Below are 17,524 nucleotides of genomic sequence, written 5' to 3'. Positions count from 1 at the left end.
GTGTAACCTCACATCCAGGGGAAAATGCAGAGCAGGATTTCTCCATGAGGCATCAGCCAAACAGGAGGGCAGGAGCAGATCCTGAGACTGCAGGCAGTGTTCCTTAAAGGAGAACAGACCTCTGCCCTACTCCCTGCAACATTCCCAGCCCTCCCTAAAGAGGCCAGAGCACTGCAGCCAGCGTGGCCAGGAGCAGATCCAAAGCAGAGCTGCAGGAGAGCAGCAGGAGAAGCAGGAGCAGATCCAAAGCAGAGCTGCAGGAGAGCAGCAGGAGCAGCCCAGGAGCATCACCTGAGCCCAGCCTGGATGGTGACCCTGGCTCTCAAGTGCCACACTCAAAATGTTTGGAGGCAAGGGCTGGAGGACTTTGGATTCATTAACGGGTCCAAGGCTGTCAGATGAGCCAGAGATCCAGGGACAGCTCGTTGGCAGCCATTCAGCTCCTTCTACAACACAGCACCAGGGGCCAGTGGCTTCCACAGCAGCCCTTGCTTAGCTTGGCTCTTCTTCCAGCCAGCAGGTGCCAGGGGAGATCATCCCAAACCTTTGTGTCAGGCAGCAAGGAGCCACCCAGCACACCAGCAGTGTCTGTCTGGCTGCTGGCCCTCACCTCCCTACCCAGATGCTCCTATTTTCAGTGCTGATGTGAAACCTGGTCCATTCTGAGTCATCACAGCCCAAAAAACTCATTCTATTGAAAATATGAGTAGATCCAGAATATACAGGATGGAATTTGAACAGTTCACAGACATTCTTTGGAGGCAAAGGTAAAGCCAGCTCCCTGCTGGCCTGCCAGAGCTGCCTCTTGGCGGTGTGAGGCGGGTGCTGGGGTTGGTTCCAGCCAGGGCAGCAGCCTGAAAGCCACAAAAACATGATTGGAAAAGCTTCCTGGAGAGCTGGGTCAGTTCCAGCCTAATCCAGCCCCTGTGGGAAAGGCATCCTGGCAGATGTTGAGCTAATGGGATAACTGCAGGCACATCTCACTCCAGTGGTGTGTGGTGGTGGGAAGTGCCCGGCCTCAGGGTCCTGCTGCTCCACAGGAGCCCCTTCCTTCCTAGGGGAAAATGCACAATGCTCCTCAGGGCAGAAAGAACAAATATCAGCAGCACAGGGACTTTGCAATCCCACGTTCCACTCCCAAAGTGCAAAGTCTCCCTTGGAGCAGGCACACGGTGCTGCCCAGTTAGGAGCTGTCAGCACCAGGCATGGCAGGGCCTGGAACTCCCAGCCTTCATGGAATGAGCTCCTTCCCCAAGAGCAGCTTTACAGGAATGGCAGAGGTATTTTGGGGCTGGGTTGGCCCTGGGTGCTTCCCTCTGCTCCTCTCTGTCCCCTGCAGCCATGATTAGGCAGGTGCCTTCCTCTGAGGGACCCTCATGGGATGAGAATTGCTGGAGCTCAGCCACAAAAAAAGTAATGTGGTCTTCTCAAAAATCCAGGATAATCCTGGGAAATTGCTTCCCTGGCTTCTGAGGTCTCCCAGCCAGCCCACCCTCAGGTTTTCCCCTTTTCTCCCCAAAATGTGAAATAAAAGTGCATCCTCACAGAACAGCTCAAGAATCACTGGATGCATTTGCTGCAGCTTTCCTCAGGTTTTCATGCCTTGCATTGATGAGAGAGAAAAACTCCCTTCCTGCTCCATCAGAAACTTCAGATGAAGGCAGTGTCTGGTCCATGCAGTGGAAAATCATACAAGGAATCCATTCTAGGCACAAGCATGGGGATAATTTTAGGAGTTCACAACATTGTAAAATCATAGAATGGTTCAAACAGGGACCTTAAAACCCATCCAGTACCACACCAGCCATGGGCAGGGACACCTCCCACTGTTCCAGGCTGCTCCAAGTCCTGTCCAGCCTAGCCTTGGGCACTGCCAGGGATCCAGGGGCAGCCACAGCTGCTCTGGGCACCCTGTGCCAGGGCCTCCCCTCCCTCCCAGCCTGGAATTCAGGCTCTTTTGTACACCCTGGCTCCCTCCTCTTCTCTGTTTAACCACCAAGGAGGTTTTCACCCACCGAAAGGCAGCTGGAGCACCAGGATCCTGTACAGATCCAGGAGCTGTTGGTGGCACCCCTGGGGTTTGCTCTCACCTGAAAACTCCTAAGGAAAACAAAGTGTTCTAAGTGCTGCCAATTTCCAAGCATCACCAATTTCCATCTCACAGGACACCCATTAAACCCTGCTGCAGCATTTTTCCTAACTAAAGCTGTCTTGGAAGATGCAACTAAAAAAACCAGGAACAGAGGAGTGAAGTGCAGCCTCTGGAAGGGAAAACTTGAGGCAAAGCAGGTCCCAGAGCCTGTTAAACCACCCTGAGACTCAGCAGTGAGTCACATCTTGACTTTTTTCCCCCTCCTTTCTTAAGGAGGCCAGAGATACCTGTTCTTAAGCAAGAGCAGAGCCACTTCCTGGACAACCCCCAGCACACCCCATTTCCCGCCTGTACAAACCACCCTGCACAGAGCTGCTGGGGCTCTGACTCACCCTGCACCTCCCAGAGCTGACACAGGGTGCAAACGACACCCTTGTGCTCTTGGGGTGCTCCCACTTTTGAAAGGGAGATGGATTGTGGGGCTCCAGCTGGGCCTGAAGCTCTGAGAGCCTTTGCTCAGACGTAATTCCGAAACACGAGCGCGCACAGGACCTCAAAGAGGAACTGAGGCAGTCAGCAGGGCTGACACTCACTCACCAACAGCCCCTGGGAGCTGATGCTTCCCCACGAGACCAGGGGAAAGTTTTTTTATCTGAACTTCCAGAAAGCACCAAAGCTGAGGGGATTTCAGATTGCCCACAGCGAGCTGTCAGGTTGGACAGATATTAAAAGCAAATCCAAGATAAAAGCACAGCCGTGTGTTAGAGGGAAGTCTGAGTCACAGAGCTCACACTGAGGCTGCTTCCACATCCACAGCAAGTTCTCTGCTCCTGGCAGTCCCTTTTGTCCCATTCCCAAAGCCCAGTGAGAAGGGAGAGCACCTCAGCTCCCCAGGCTCTCCCAGCCCCTTGCGCCAGCTGTTCTGAGAACATTTTCAAAGCGAGACACATTCCTTTGGGAGGACTTGCATTAACAGGGATAATTTCCAATTAGGAATGGTGGGCAGAGTTTTTCCAAGGCCTGTCCATGAGGACAGGGCCCTGGGACTGGGGGCAGAGCCCTGCTGGGGGCTGAGTCACGGCGTGCTCCGGGCTCACCGCGCTCTGATGGGACCCGATAAGCGCCGGCATTTTGAAATGTGACTCTGCTGCAGCCAGAGAGACACCGGTTCCCCTGCTTGTCTCCCAGCTCCAAGGAGTTTAATTAACTCCGAGTAAGTTCATTTACACAGCCACACCCTGGTCTGACAGCCAGGCAGAGCCTGAACACCCTGGAAGGGGAAGGCTCCGTGGTGAACCCCATGGCCCCTGCGCCTACCTGGCTGGACAATCATGGAATCATGGAATGGTTTGGGTGGGAAGGGACCTCAAAGCTCAGCTCGTTCCATAGGCAGGCATGCTGCTCACTAGAGCAGGTAATAATGCTCCTGAGCATTCCCAAAGCTTTGCAGCAAGGAGGCCGTTCCAGGGCTGACACCTGGCCTGGCACCTGCAGCTATGGGAGCAGAGCCCTGGCTGTGCCCTCTGCCAACAGAGCTCTGGCTGTGACCCCGCTGCCTGTCCCAGGGGATGGCAGCTGTCACAGGATCCATATCCCGCTGCTCCCCAGCCCCCCCGCAGCCCCAGCACCTGCCCAAGTCCTTTTATCAGCTCACTCGAGTCCTGCTCAGGCACCAGCAAGTCCCAACATCACATCTGTCACTCCACAAGCACCCCTAGTCACTCATCAGCCCCTCTGTCCATCCCTGTGTTCCACACCAGCCTCGTGCTGCCCTTTCCAGGGAATTTCCTCCCTGGAACAAGGCAGAGACTGCCCCTCCCTGCCCTCACCTTCCCGAGTTAGGTGGGGCTGGAGAACCCCGACAATAAAGTTTGCTCAAGTGGGAATATTAAAGCAGCATCCTCCTTTTCCACTTCTAGTCTCTCATCTAGTTCTCAAAGGAATTACAGCCAGGCCTCCAATCTGGGAGATCCAGAACAGAGCCCTCTTTATGCCAGCACGGCGCCCGAGTCCGGCACCAGATTGCCCCTTTCTGCTTCTCTCATAATTCAATACAAGTAACATACCAGGAGAGCTCCGCTGTATAATTGCTTTATTTTCTGCTTATTAGTTCTTTACCAACACTACAGCCATATTGAGAACACAAAATTCCTGGGTACTTCAGTCAGGGAGATCACAGGCCACAAACTCAGTCACTTGGTCGGACACGATTGAACGCCATTCAAAACTTACTCCATAAATTCACACGAACACAAATCGATGCACTTGGAATTCCAGACTGGTTTGTTTGGTACAGAATTCCCACTTTATCCTACTGACAGCCACTCCCTCGTGCTGAGGTCCAGCTACAGCCTAGAAAGGACGTGTTGGAAGTGAAACCTGTGGGTTTTTGTTCGGTGGCCACGGCCGTTTATTTCTGACGGCTCTGCCACACGTTCCAGTAACTTTTTCTCCCCCATCTCTTCCTCCCCACTCCCCCCCCACCCAAAAAAAAAATTTTAAAAATCCAGAAGCAAAAGCAATTTCCTTTCACCTACAAAACAGAATTACAAAGTTACTTCTAAGGGGATACAAAATTGCAAAATCAACTTAATGCAAAGGCTGCCCCAGCGCTTGGAAACACAGGAAACCAACTCAGACAAAAAATGAAGGTATTGAAGTTTTCATGTTGACTGAGAATAGGTTTAAGAAAGTTCAAGAACCATTAATAGAGCTTCAAGTTTTCCAGTTTAGGCATTTACTTTGTGCTTGGCTATTTTATTGATGCTCCAGAAGAAAACAGTAACCATATTGTTGTAATTTTAAGTTTTTATACCACCACACTGTTCATTAAGTTACAGCAACAGGAAAAGAAAAATAAAAGCTAGAAAATAGAGCAATGATATTCCAATGGCAAAAAGCCTTGGATTAAAATAAACTAATCTCACTTCCTCTTCTTTAGGGCTGAGATGGAAGAGTTATTTCTACATTAAGCTTCTGCAGACTCTCTACAATTCACAAAGTCCATCAATGCTCTATCTTCTAGCACCAAGAACCCATCCAGTCCCATTTGCAACCCACATCCAGAAAAGTCTTTTTTTTGGAACCATACTCTAAAAGGACTTTGAAGTGCTCCAAAGCATTGGATTTCAGAAGTGAATTCAGGATTTTTATCTTCCCATACATCTTTGGTAAGAGCTCCATGTACAAGGTACTCAGCATGCAGAGTCACCACTGCAGCAATGTAGTGTAATGCCCCCAATTCCATGTAAAACTTATATTCTTGGAAAGAGAACACAATTAAGGAAAAAATGGAAAATAAAAGCCATTTTCTTCTGGTTTTGTAGCATACATTCCTAGAATTCCCCAACGGAGTTCTAACTCCTTGAGGAAATCTGAAGTTAATCCTTAAGGCTGAATAAGAACCAGCTGCTTTAACAGTTTGTGCACCCAGCGTTAATTAATACTTGATTGAGTTTTTATGCAAATACTCGCTCTGGGTGGGGTTTTTGATTGGCCAGTCCCAGCTACAGGCTGTGACATGGCTAACGAGCTGCTTTGCCCTTTAAGAACTAATTATGGAAGTTTACATTCAGCGTCGATTCTCTCTCTCTGCCCTCCCCGCTCTCATTAGCAGTTCCTCAATGGGCCTCAGACATCCAACATAGTTCCCTTTCCTACAGGACCACAGCAGCCCCGGGACACGGGCAGGAGGCTCCAGCCGCTCGCAGGAGCTCAGTCCGGGCTTGGAAAACCAAAGCAAGCAGTGATTTCCTCAAAATGGCCATTCCTGATGTCAGAAGCCCCGGGCTCGAGCAGAGCTCGGCTCGGAACTCGCCCCTTCGCAAGGCTCCAGCATGGAAAAAGAACAATAATAATAATAACAACAATTTCCTTCCATCTGTTGGAAAGAAACAGGAATCCTTTCAAAGTTTAGGTGTCTCCAGCTGCCTTGAGATGGAAGCGAGAGGCAAGTCAGAGCTGGACTTTTGCCAAAACATCTGATTTAAAGTCAAACTCATTGCAACATTTTATTGCTGCATCTGCTGGAAAGAGCCTCGGCCCAAGGACCGACACCAAGGAGTAAAAAACTGCAACTAAACCTCATTTAAGACAAAAAAACCTGCCCAGTGCCTGCCCTGGAACTACAGCATCGCTCATGCCTTGTTTGCTATGTGGTGTGGGGAGCTGGTTTTGCATCCCTCCTCATGCATGATGTATGGGTCAGAACTTCCCAGCTGACATTCCAAAGCAGTTCTTACATTTCCCAGCGCCCGACACGCACTTTGAACACGTTACAGTGGAATTCCCACTCTCTGCCACTGCAGGCAAGAATTCCCCTCGTTAGCCTGAGCCGTGGAGCCAGACTGAGTCACTGTTTAGTTACAGATTAACAGAACTTTTTTTTTTTTAAAAAAAGTCCTTAATATAAAAAGACAGACTGCAGTTTGATTTTAAGCAACAATTTTCAGTTTACTAGATGAAGTCGACCTAGCAACATATCCTGCAAGAATGCAAAAAAGTAGCAATCTACAGCAATGTGAGAGAAGAGAGAGAAAAAAAATATATATAATCAAAAAAGTAGACCCAGAAAGCATACACTGAAAATGGACCCCCTCCCCCAACATCCCCCAAAATAATCAAACCAGCAAAGGGCTAACGAGAGGAAAAAGGAAAAAAAAAACCAAAAAAAAAGTTACTTAGCAAGTCTATAATGTGTCCTTCCCCTGTTTGCTGGAAGTCTGCCATAGCATCTAGTGCCTGTGTTCGTGTCACATTCGGAGGTTAGAGCATCCTAACGCCAAGCAGGAGGAGTTAGAACAGGAATCCAGCCAAGGGTGCAGGAGGAAAGGGTGGCAACTGGAGAAAGGTGATCATAATCCTATGGATGCGGTTTTGTTTTTACTTTTCAGTAGAGAATCATTCTTCTGGAAAGCCACGTGGGTTATTTTTAATTTTTTTTTTGTTTCTTTTTTGTTTAATTTTTTTTTGTTTTGTTTCTTTAATTCTTTGTAGACTAAATAGTTCCTCTCCCATTAGGATTTATAATTGGACGTTAACCACGTCAGCCCTTCGTAGAGTCCATCCCCCGTCGTGGCACAGGAGGGCTGCACATACCAATTCCTATCCCTGATCCGGGTCAGGCCCAGTTTCTCCTGGATCTCGTGGGGTTTCATGGCGTCGGGCAGGTCCTGCTTGTTGGCGAAGATGAGGATGATGGCGTCCCGCATCTCCCGGTCGTTGATGATGCGGTGCAGCTCCTGCCGCGCCTCGTCGATGCGGTCGCGGTCGGCGCAGTCCACCACGAAGATGAGCCCCTGCGTGCCCGTGTAGTAGTGCCGCCACAGGGGCCGGATCTTGTCCTGGCCGCCCACGTCCCACACGTTGAACTTGACGTTCTTGTAGGTGACGGTCTCCACGTTGAAGCCCACGGTGGGGATGGTGGTCACCGACTGGCCCAGCTTCAGCTTGTACAGGATCGTGGTCTTGCCGGCCGCGTCCAGCCCCAGCATCAGGATCCGCATCTCCTTGTTCCCGAAGATCTTGGACAGCACCTTGCCCATCTCGGCGGCATCCAAGGGAGGGCGAGAGGGCGAGCGCCGGCCCGGCGGGGAAGGGCGGGCGGGGCTCAGCGCGGGCCGCGCATGGGGCGGCGGGGAGGCGGCTCCGCTGCTCCGCCGGGCCCGCGGCGGCGGCTCCGCCCGCTCCTGCCTCGGCTCCCGCCGCGGCGCCTCAGCTCATGGGTGCCGGCGCGGTGACGGCGGGAGGATCCTGAGGGCCGGGGAGCGCCGCGGAGCGCCGGGAGTGGCCGCGATGGCCCGGGAACGTCCCGGCCGTACCTGAGGGCCCCGCGCGCCGCTCCCTCCGCCCGCGCCGCCGGAAAGGGGCCGCGCGCGCCCGCGCCCGCTTCCGCCCCGCCGCCACCCCGCGCATGCGCCCGCGCGGGCCCCGCCACGCCCCGCCGCGGCCCCGCCCCCCTTCCGCCCGCGCCTTCCCGCCCGCCCCGCGCGCATGCGCCCGCCGCCGCCGCCCCGCCCCCGGGGGCTCCGCGGGGGGCGGGGCCTCGCCGCTGATTGGACGGGGCGGGGCGGCGCGCGCGCGGCGCGCGGAGGGGGCAGGGCCGCGGTGGGGAGAGGCGCCACGCGATCGCGCGTCAGCGCGGGGCGCGCGCGGGGCGCGTCTTAAAGGGGCAGGACCGGGCGGGAGCGGCCCCGGGACCGCGCCCGGCACCGAGCCCCGGGCGGGAGATGAACCCTGCCCCGGGACCGGCCGTGTGCGCAGCGAGGGCGGGGAGACCCCGGCACGGGTGCCCGGAGAGGCTGTGGCTGCCCCCGGGTCCCTGGCAGTGTCCGGGGCCGGGCTGGGCACTGGGAGCGGCCGGGGCAGTGGGAGGTGTCCCGGCCTGGGCCGGGCCGAAGGGTCCCTTCCAGCCCAGCCGCCCGTGATTCAGCGCTGCATCATCGGCGCTGGGACTCCACGTTGTCCCGGGTCGCTCCCAGTGATTCCGGCGGGTGAAACTCCGCGGATCGGCGCTCGGGACACGCGCGGCGGTCGGGGCACGTCCCTGCCCTGTGCCCGGAGCTGTGCCCCGGCACGCCCGGCGCGGAGCGCGGCGCCTCCTGCACGCACACGCCGGGCCCTGTCCCCACCCCGGGGCCGGGACACGGGAGCGGCGCCAGGGACACGGGGGCGCTGCCAGCCGCTCCTCCGGCCCGGGGCTGCCGGGTCCCGTGAGGGCCGGCCTGTGTTGGTGGCTGCTCCTGGGGGCAGCGGTGCCCGGAACACAAATCCCACAAAAGCGCGGAATCCCAGCCCGGTGCGGCTTGGAAGGGACCTTACAGCTCATCCCCTTCCACCCGTGCCATGGGCAGGGACACCGCCCCGGGGATGCACTTGGCGACTTTGGGGTCTCCTCCTGGAGAGCACGGTGTGCATTCCCTCGAGGTTGGGTAGGATTGGCTTCACTGTATCTTCCCAATCCCTTCAAACACTCCAAAGCGTGGGTTGATTTCTGTGGCTGATGTCCTGGTACATGGGAAGCAATCCCTCGGGAAATGCTTTGGTGGCTTTAGGAGAATGGGAGGTCTCCTAGACTGCAGAATTAACAAGGAATCAATTAATAAGGGATCTTCCCTCTGGTGAGCAGGGACAGGAAGGAGCTGTGCAGGGAGGTTTAGCTTGGAGATAGGGAAAGGTTCTTCCCCTGCAGGGCCAGGGGTTGGATCCATGGTCCCTTCCAGCTCAGGATTTTCCATGATTCTGTGATGTCAAGAGGAGTTTTTGAGGAAGGCTTTGCTCTTTCCTGCAGCCAGCCAAGAGGGAGGATGCCAAGGCAAACACGGCATGCGTGGCCTCTCCTGGTGAGAGGCTGTGCCAGGGCACGGCCTGCTGACCCCAGGGCTCAGGAGTGTCCCTGCCTGGCCAGGCACTGCCAGAGTTCATGCTCTGCTGATTAAACCAGCAGATAATGCTGCTAATTATCACACTGGATTGGGATTTCCAGCACACCCTGATCCCACTGGATGCAGTTGGCTCAGTCTCCTCTCTCACTAGCATGGGATATTTATCTAAACAGACACCTGAATATTTGCAGGGCTAAAAGTACCATCAGGCTGTGGATATTGGTGGGTTTTCACTCAGCTCTGCTCAGTGTGACCATTTCCCTGCTGCTGAGTTCATTCAGTCAGGCAGCACCAGCCCACAAGGGCTCACAACAGCACAGAAAGGAGATGTCAGGAGCTTTGAGGTCCTGCCTTTGCCCATGTGCCGGAATCTGTTGTTCTTCCCTCAGCCTCAGAGCAGCTTTTTGTGCTGTCAGGAAATGACTTTTGGTGCTTTTGTTCTGACAGTGCAAAGCGTTGAGGGGAGGGTGTGACCGTGCTGGGGTTGCTCTGCTCCCCTTTGTAAGAGCTGAGAGGCTGCTTGGGGCTTTCTCCCAGGTGAGGAGCGTGGATCTCAGGGGTTAGGTGAGAATAAAGCACAGGTGGGGGAACACGGGCTGGGGGCTGGGGGCTGTGTCACCCCCTCTGGGTACCATGGAACCCCATGGAATGAGCCCCTGCAGGGTGGGGAAGTGCCCTTCCATCATCTGCTCCCCACTTTGCACCCAGCCCTGCTGTTCCTCGCGTCTCTCCTCTTGAATCTTGGCTTTTGTTTCCTTTGTTGGAGACTGCATTGTCCATCATCCCTGGGGACTGGGTGCAAATAGGGCTTGGCCTGCTTTGGCTTTGCCCATTTCACCTGGCAAACAGCTTTTCTGAACTCCTCCTGTCCTTTCCCTCCTGGAAAAGCGATGGGACCTGTGCAGCTCCTTCCAGAGTTTCTCTGAGCTGCTCCTGCCGTGGAGCCCTGTGGAGATGAGGCCCTCCCAGTGCCCCCTGCTCCAATCTCTGCTATCTCTCTGCCTGCTAACGGTGTTCAGGTTTAGCTTTTCTATTTTCACATTCTGTGCTGCTTTAGTGTGTGGGTCTGGGTTCATATTATGGGATGGTGAGCTCTGTGCACAGAGCAGGGAGACAAAACAATTCCTGCTCCAGCTGGGCACCAAGGACAAATGAGCCAAATCTCAGGCCAGGAGCACAAACCCCGTGGGCTGGAGAGAGAAAAACAAGCAGGGTGGGACTGCAGGGGCTAAAGCTGGGATGGGACAATGAACTGCAAGGTGCAAATGGAGCAGAGCTGATCCCAGGGAGAGACCCCGTGCCCGGCCGGGCATTTTGGGGCCATTTTGGTTCATCTTGGGTGCAGCCCTGGCTGGGCTCTGGTGCTGCCCAAGGTGGGTCCATGGAGGATCCTTTGGATAAATCCCTGCTTTATTCTGTGACTCCATCCAGCCTCTGCTCTAGGGCAGCCTGCACAAGGCATTTCTCCTTTCCCTGGATCCCTGGCAGGGCCTGTGGCCGAGTTGAGCTGCCCTGGGCTGTGGTCACAGCTTCTGCCTCTGGGTGACACTGAGAGCACCCAAAACTGATCTTCCCACGATCATCCAGGGCTCCAAACTTGCCAGAGGGGAATGATGAGCTGCACTTCTTCCCTCAGAAAGCCCAAACTGATGGGGGGATGTGGTTAATGCCCTGGGCAGCTCGGGTGGGAAGGGACCACAGTGGGGTCACCTGGTGCCACCTCCCTGCTCCAGCAGGGCCGGCACAGGGCACAGGATTGTGCCCAGCTGGTTCTGGAATGTCTCCAGGACTGCAGACTCCTCTCTGGGCAATCTGTTCCAGTGCCTGGTCACTGCACAGTAACAAGTTCTTCCTCAGAAGAGAAATGGGATTCGCTCAAATGCTTTTCCACCTGTGCTGGGATTCATTCCCAGGGATCCTCCCTGCCCTCCAGGAAAACTTCCCAACCTCACCAGGGCAAGATTTGCCATGGCCTGGCTGTGCTTTTAGAGGAAGTGTTCCTGCTCTTGAGGAGGACAGATAGCAAGGAGACATTTGAGCACTCAGCACTTCGGGTAGTTAAGATCTCCAATTAGTCACTAATGAACTCAGTGCAGTCAGTCCTGGCTGCTCACGTTTCCCAGTCCCCAGGGAATGCGGGAGAAGCTGGAGACACAGCACCACCTACTTTTGGAACATTTTAGTGGAGAGTCCTGGTGGTTTCCGTGAGTGCACAGGAAGGAGGGTAAACAGGAAGCAAATGGAAATAACTTCAGAAAAGTAAAAAAAGGCTTTGCTGTCTGAGGGATCCCACTGCTGACTCCCTGCAGAGCCTCTGGGAGAGCGCAGCCTTTAAAATGGGAATTTATTTGCAAAGACAGGCCCTTATTTTTAACAGAGAGATTTAAGCTGCTGTGAGGTGGAAATTTGAATGAAGTGTGATGGTCTGAGCAAAGCAGGTTCTTCACCTCAGGATGGATATAAATCTGAATTTATAGATGGGCCTGTAACCACCCTCAGGGAAAGGAATGCACTTCTGGCACTGTCTACTCCATATAGCTCAGCCTTACCCTGCTGATTGATTTTCAAGGTAAAATACTCCAAAAACCACACTCAAAATGCCCAAATATGTTCTAAATTACCTGAAAAACGTGAGCTCTTAGGAGGGGTTCACTTTCACACACCTGCTTGAGAATTAAAACCCTTCTCAGGTCCTTGGCATCCCCAGTGAGTTACTGGGTAGCCTGCAGGAGTTAAATATTTCAAAAGTGAGTTAAATATTTTAAAAGCGAGTTAAATGTTTCGAAAGTAAGTTGAATGTTTTAAAAGTGAATTAAATGTTTTAAAAGTAAGCTGAATGTTTTAAAAGTGAGGTGGACATTTTAAAAGTGAGGTGAGTGTTTTAGAAGTGAGTTAAATGTTTCAAAAGTAAGTTGAATGTTTTAAAAGTGAGGTGAGTGTTAAAAGTGAGCACTGGCTGATGCTGTGTCAGTGGATGGGTTGTCCCTGTACCTGCTGGGGATTTACAGCCCAGAGGGTAAAAAGCAATCATGGTTGTAAAGTGATTAGGGCTTAGAGCCTGGGGAGAAGGGCAGCAAATACCTGTGGGACCTTGTGGTGGCTCAGCTGGGCCTGGCTGCTCTTTATCTTTCCTTATCTTTCCTTATCCAGAAGGAACCCATGGACAGAACCCCTGGGCAGTGCAGGTACCAAGGTTTGCATTTATTATTTTCCACGGGTTTGCACACTGTGGTTCCACGTTCTGCCCTCCACCAGAGGTCCAGGTGCTGTCACAGCAACCTGAAACACCAGATTAACCAAACCTTGAGGGAACTGATGCTCATCAATCAGAGAATTTTTATCTCTTTGCATATAAATCAAATTCCAATCACTGTGGATCATCAGGCCAAACCTGTTTTGATGGGGTGCAGCCCATCTTTCCCTCCTTCCCTATTGACAGGGATGAGAAAAGCCTTTGTTCACTGCTCCTTCAAAGACTTTTGTGGCTTTCCAAGGAAGGAAAAGGGAATATAATAGCAGCTCTGGCTTTAGTATCTGTGTTAGATAAATTCTCCTGTTGTGAAAACAAATTACATCCTCGATACAACAATGGCATTCCAGGGGTAGATTTGTCATGGAGATATCTGACACAATGGGCCAAGTGTCCTGTGCAGGGGTGAGTCAGGGAGAGAAGCCTTTCCCAGAGCACTTGGCCCTGGTCCTGCCTCCCTGTGGGCAGGGAGGGGTGGGGATGGTTCCCATGGATGTCTCAGCTCTGTTTCCTGTGAGTTTGGGTGCAGCAGCAGCTGGGATTGGCAGGAAGCTGAACCTGAAACCTCCAAAGGTGTGCGTGCTACAGGCAGTGGCATCAGAGACTGGATCCCTGCATCTTCCCATCCTGCTAAGGAAATGGAGGAGTGGAGGTGGGAAGGGGTGTTGGAGAATATGGGAATTTGTTTGGAAAGACAGGCCCTTATTTTTAAGAGAGCAACTTAAGCTGCTGTGAGGTGGAAATTTGTCACCACAGATGAAATTTGGTTGAGCAAAAAATATCCTGACTGCAGTGGGTTTCTGTGAGCCCCAGTGTGCTGAAATGATGCCTTCAGGATCCTGAAGAGCCAATAAAATCCCACAGGTACCATCAGGAAAAAGCCCTGTCCTGGTCTCCAGCCCCCTGTGGAAGTGAGGAAGAAATCCTCCAAAGTGACCTCCCAGCAGGAAAACCACTCTGACACCCTGGAGAGGAGAGGGCTCCAGGGAGAGCTCAGAGCCCCTGGCAGGGCCTGAAGGGGCTCCAGGAGAGCTGGAGAGGGACTGGGGACAAGGATGGAGGGACAGGAGCCAGGGAATGGTTTCTCACTTCCAGAGGGCAGGGCTGGATGGGAGATTGGGAAGGAATCCTTTATTCAGGGGATGGTGAGACATTGCAAACAGGTTTTCGATATATCAATCTAGTCCCTGTAACCACCCTCAGGGAAAGAAATGCACCTCTGGGCACCATCTACTCCACATTGCCCAGTCTTACACTGCTGATTGATTTTCAAGGGAAAATACCCCAAGAAAAACCACTCCAAAAAAAGCACTGTTGGATGCCCCTGGATCCCTGGCAGTGTCCAAGACCAGGCTGGGCATTGGGGCTTGGAGCACCTGGGACAGTGGGAGGTGTCCCTGCCCATGGCAAGGGGGTAGAATGGGATGGGATTTAAACTCCCTTCCCACACAAATCATTCAGGGATTCTACGATTCCAGAATATTTAGGGGTTTGTAATAAATCTTAAGTACATCCAATGTCTCACAGGTGCTATTGACAAAGCTGGCTCCTGCTCTCCCAGGGTGTTCCCAGGAGCAGAGAGAGGAAATGAAGAGGGGGGTGGATACTGACCAAACCTTCACATGCCAAAATCCTGGATCACCACCGTGGCAACACCAGCCTGAAAAATCCTGAAGCCTTAACAAGAAGAATAATTTGAGGCCCATGGTGGGATTTTGGGGTGTCCTGCGCAGGGCCAGGAGCTGGACTCCATGATCCTTCTGGATCCCTCCAGCTCAGGGTATTGTCTGGCTCTATTCCGTGACCCTGTGGTCGCCTGGCCCTTGGAAGGAGGAGTTTTGGAGCTCAGTGGGATCCCCAGGCTGGTTATTTGTGGGGCTGGAGCCTGGCTTAGCCCTGACTGTGCACAAAGCTCCCGCGGGGAGCTCAGCGGGGTCCTGGAGCAGCTGCTCCCGCTGGGCTGGGCGGGTCCAGCGGCTGCGGGATGAGCCCCGGAGGGCAGGGTGGGATGAGCTCCGGAGGGCAGGGCAGCCCCGGGACTGCGGGATGAGCCCCGGAGGGCAGGGCAGCCCCGGTGCTGCCGGAGAGCTCCCGAGCTGTGCCCAGCCCCGAGGGCTCATTTGCCCTCTCAGCTGTTATTTTGGTGCTGCCCAGTTCTGTCAGACCCTTGCTGCGCCTGGGCCCTCCTCAGGCTGCCAAGCCCGTTCCCATCAGATTTTTTTTCCCAGGAAATCACGTTGTTTCGTGCCCCTGCTCTCCCAAATTCCTCCTGCTATGGTTTTTTCACGTGAGCAAAAACTTCTGTGTGCGTGGCAGGAAGAATCCCCGTGTCAGTGGCAGGAGGAGGGGGTGCCTGGATGTGTTCAGTGTTATTTCTGTGGGGATGGTTTGCCTTTCTCCCATGTTTGTGGTTGCCAGGCCCCCCTCTCCTCATGCCTTGACCCCTAAATCATTATCCTAATGCCTTTAGCCAAAACCCCAGCTGTCACCAACAGCTCTTCCTTAAGGAGATAAAAAGAGCCCAGAACAAGGTCTGGGATCCCTCCCATGCAACCCTGACACCCTTAATGCTGCAGGCTCGTGCAGCACTGGGGAAAATCTTATTTTCCTTCTCGGAGATGGAATTGCACTGTGGACTTTAGCCCTGGACTTTGCTCCAGTTGCTCAGGACGGGCTGGAGGAAGTGCTCAGACACCTCGGAGTGGCTCTGGCAGGGCAGCAGGCGTGGCCCTGCCTGGGCAGGACACCCTTGCCTTGACCTCTGTGCTGGAGAAACACAACTCCATGAGCCATCCATGGAGGAGAGGGAGCAGCCAGTAATTCCCATGGGGTACCTGGGGCAGGACACTTTGACAGAGGCAAAACACAGAGTTCAGGTGAAAAATCCTCAGTGAATGAGTTCCTAGGCAGCAGCCTGTTATGGCAGGGAATGGATAAAAGCAGAGAGCTCCTGAATTTTATTTTTTGCCTTAGGTTTTTGTTATTTTTTTATCCTTTGTTGAGAATCATTCAGCTCATTACACCTGCAGGGAGCAGGCTGCCCCTCAGACTATCTGCAAATCCTTCTGAGCTCTCTCTGGTCACATTCTAGAGCAGGACCACGGACTTAAATTTTCAGCCTACACCAGCGTGACCTGCCCTGTCTAAACCAAAGCATTGTGCTGGATGCTCACTTGAAGAGCTAAATTTTGCTCCCTGTGCCTGCTGCTCCTCCCAGCGTGCTGCTGCAGCTCTGAGGAGCTCCCGAGGCCGGAGGAGCCGCTCCAGGGCTGACGGGGAGCGGAGGCAGCGGAGAGAGCAGCCGGGCACGGTGGCTTGTGCCTGTAATCCAAGCTCCGGGGAGGCTGAGGCTGGCGGATCGCTGAGCCCGGGGGTTCTGGGCTGCAGGGAGCTGTGCCGAGCGGGCGTCCAAGCTAAGGCCGGCATCGATATGGTGGCCCTGGGGGAGCCGGGGGCCACCAGGTCGCCTAAGGAGGGGTGAACCGGCCCAGGTCGGAGACGGAGCAGGTCAAAGCTCCCGTGGCGGTCAGTAGCGGGACCGCGCCTGTGAACAGACCCTGCAGCGCAGCCCGGGTGACAGGACGGGACCCAGCCTCTTTTGGCATCTCATCCCCTCGGACCCAGCCTCTTTTGGTACCTTATCTCCTCGGACCCAGCCCCCTTTGTCAGCTCTCCGTGCCGCGGAGCAGCCACAACAGCGGGGAAAGGCAAACACTCGCAGGGATGCTCCTGCTGAAGATGCCGCGCCAGCCTCGCCCACCCAGCCGTGCTCAGGTTTTGGTGGGATGTGTTGGGATCCCAGCAGATGTGATGTAAAACTGGGAAATGCCGGGTTCCTGTGCCGGCCGGCAGGATTTCCCGTCGCCTTTCTGGCAGCGAGTCAGTCCCACCCCTCCCTCAAAAGCTGGGGAAGCTCGCAGGAGCCTCTCAGAACTCTGCTCTGCCCGGTATTCTCTGTCACAGCCCATCGGTGCCCTCGGCTCTGAGCTTTCCACTCTCAGGACAACGCTGGCAAATCGGGGAGCTTTGCTCCAGGAGTTTTTCAAAGCAGGTCTGCTCTGCCCTCGTCTCTGTCCGGAGCTGTCCCGGGGACAGAGCTCCGGGCTCGGAATGAGAACAGCACCGGTATGAGCCTGCTCTGGCTCCGAATGGGGCTTTGGGCTTCCTCAGCAGCTCAAACCTCCTCAAAACCCATTCCTGTCTCCCCAAGCGGTTTGGAACATAAAGCAGAGGGAGCTCAAGGACGTTCCCTCGGTTCCCCACTGCCGCTGTGTGGCCAGGCAGAGCTCGCACAGCACGGGCGGCAGGAATCTGCAGAATAGATGGATCTGGTGGTTTGTGGGTGGCATCTGAGTGCTGGGAAGGCTGAGGTTGGGATTTTGGGCTGCAGTCGTTGTGCTGGTGGAAGTTCAGTGTGGATATGGTGCTCCTGAGGGAGGCCCTGATCCTAAATCCCACCGTGAATCTCTGGGAACAACGCCCAAACTGTGTAAGAAGTGAAGTTTGTGCTAAGGATGGGGTGGGGGGCTCTGTCCGTGGCCTGGCTGTTTCCTCAGCAGGGAAAACTGAGGTGTGTGCTGGGGATGGAGGGAAAGGAGAAACAGGAAGAGAGGGAGAAGGGAAAGGAGAAGGGGAAAGAGGAAAGAGAACGGGGAAGGAGAAGGGGTAAGGAAGGGAAGAAGAAGGGGAAGGGGTAAGGAAAAAAATGGGAAAGAAGGTGAAAGCGACAAAGGGGAAAGGGGAAGGAGAAAAGGGAAGGAGGAAGGAGAACGGGAAGGGATAAGGAAAAGAAGGGGGAAG

At 54.1% G+C, this 17,524-nt stretch overlaps 1 protein-coding gene across 1 annotated transcript; it reads right to left on the bottom strand.

Moving 5' to 3' along the window:
* Window positions 1-4,621: 4,621 nt before the first annotated feature.
* ARF6 (ARF GTPase 6) lies at window positions 4,622-7,987 on the bottom strand. Its single transcript, XM_084207999.1, has one exon. The coding sequence runs from the start codon at window positions 7,633-7,635 to the stop codon at window positions 7,108-7,110; it is 528 nt and encodes a 175-aa protein (XP_084064125.1). The 5' UTR covers window positions 7,636-7,987; the 3' UTR covers window positions 4,622-7,107.
* Window positions 7,988-17,524: the final 9,537 nt, after the last annotated feature.

The sequence above is a fragment of the Fringilla coelebs genome (genome assembly GCF_963513975.1).
Source record: "Fringilla coelebs genome assembly, chromosome: 6".
Classification (NCBI taxonomy): domain Eukaryota; kingdom Metazoa; phylum Chordata; class Aves; order Passeriformes; family Fringillidae; genus Fringilla; species Fringilla coelebs.
Note: the sequence above shows the minus strand (reverse complement) of the source record. Positions and strands in the feature narration are given on the sequence as shown.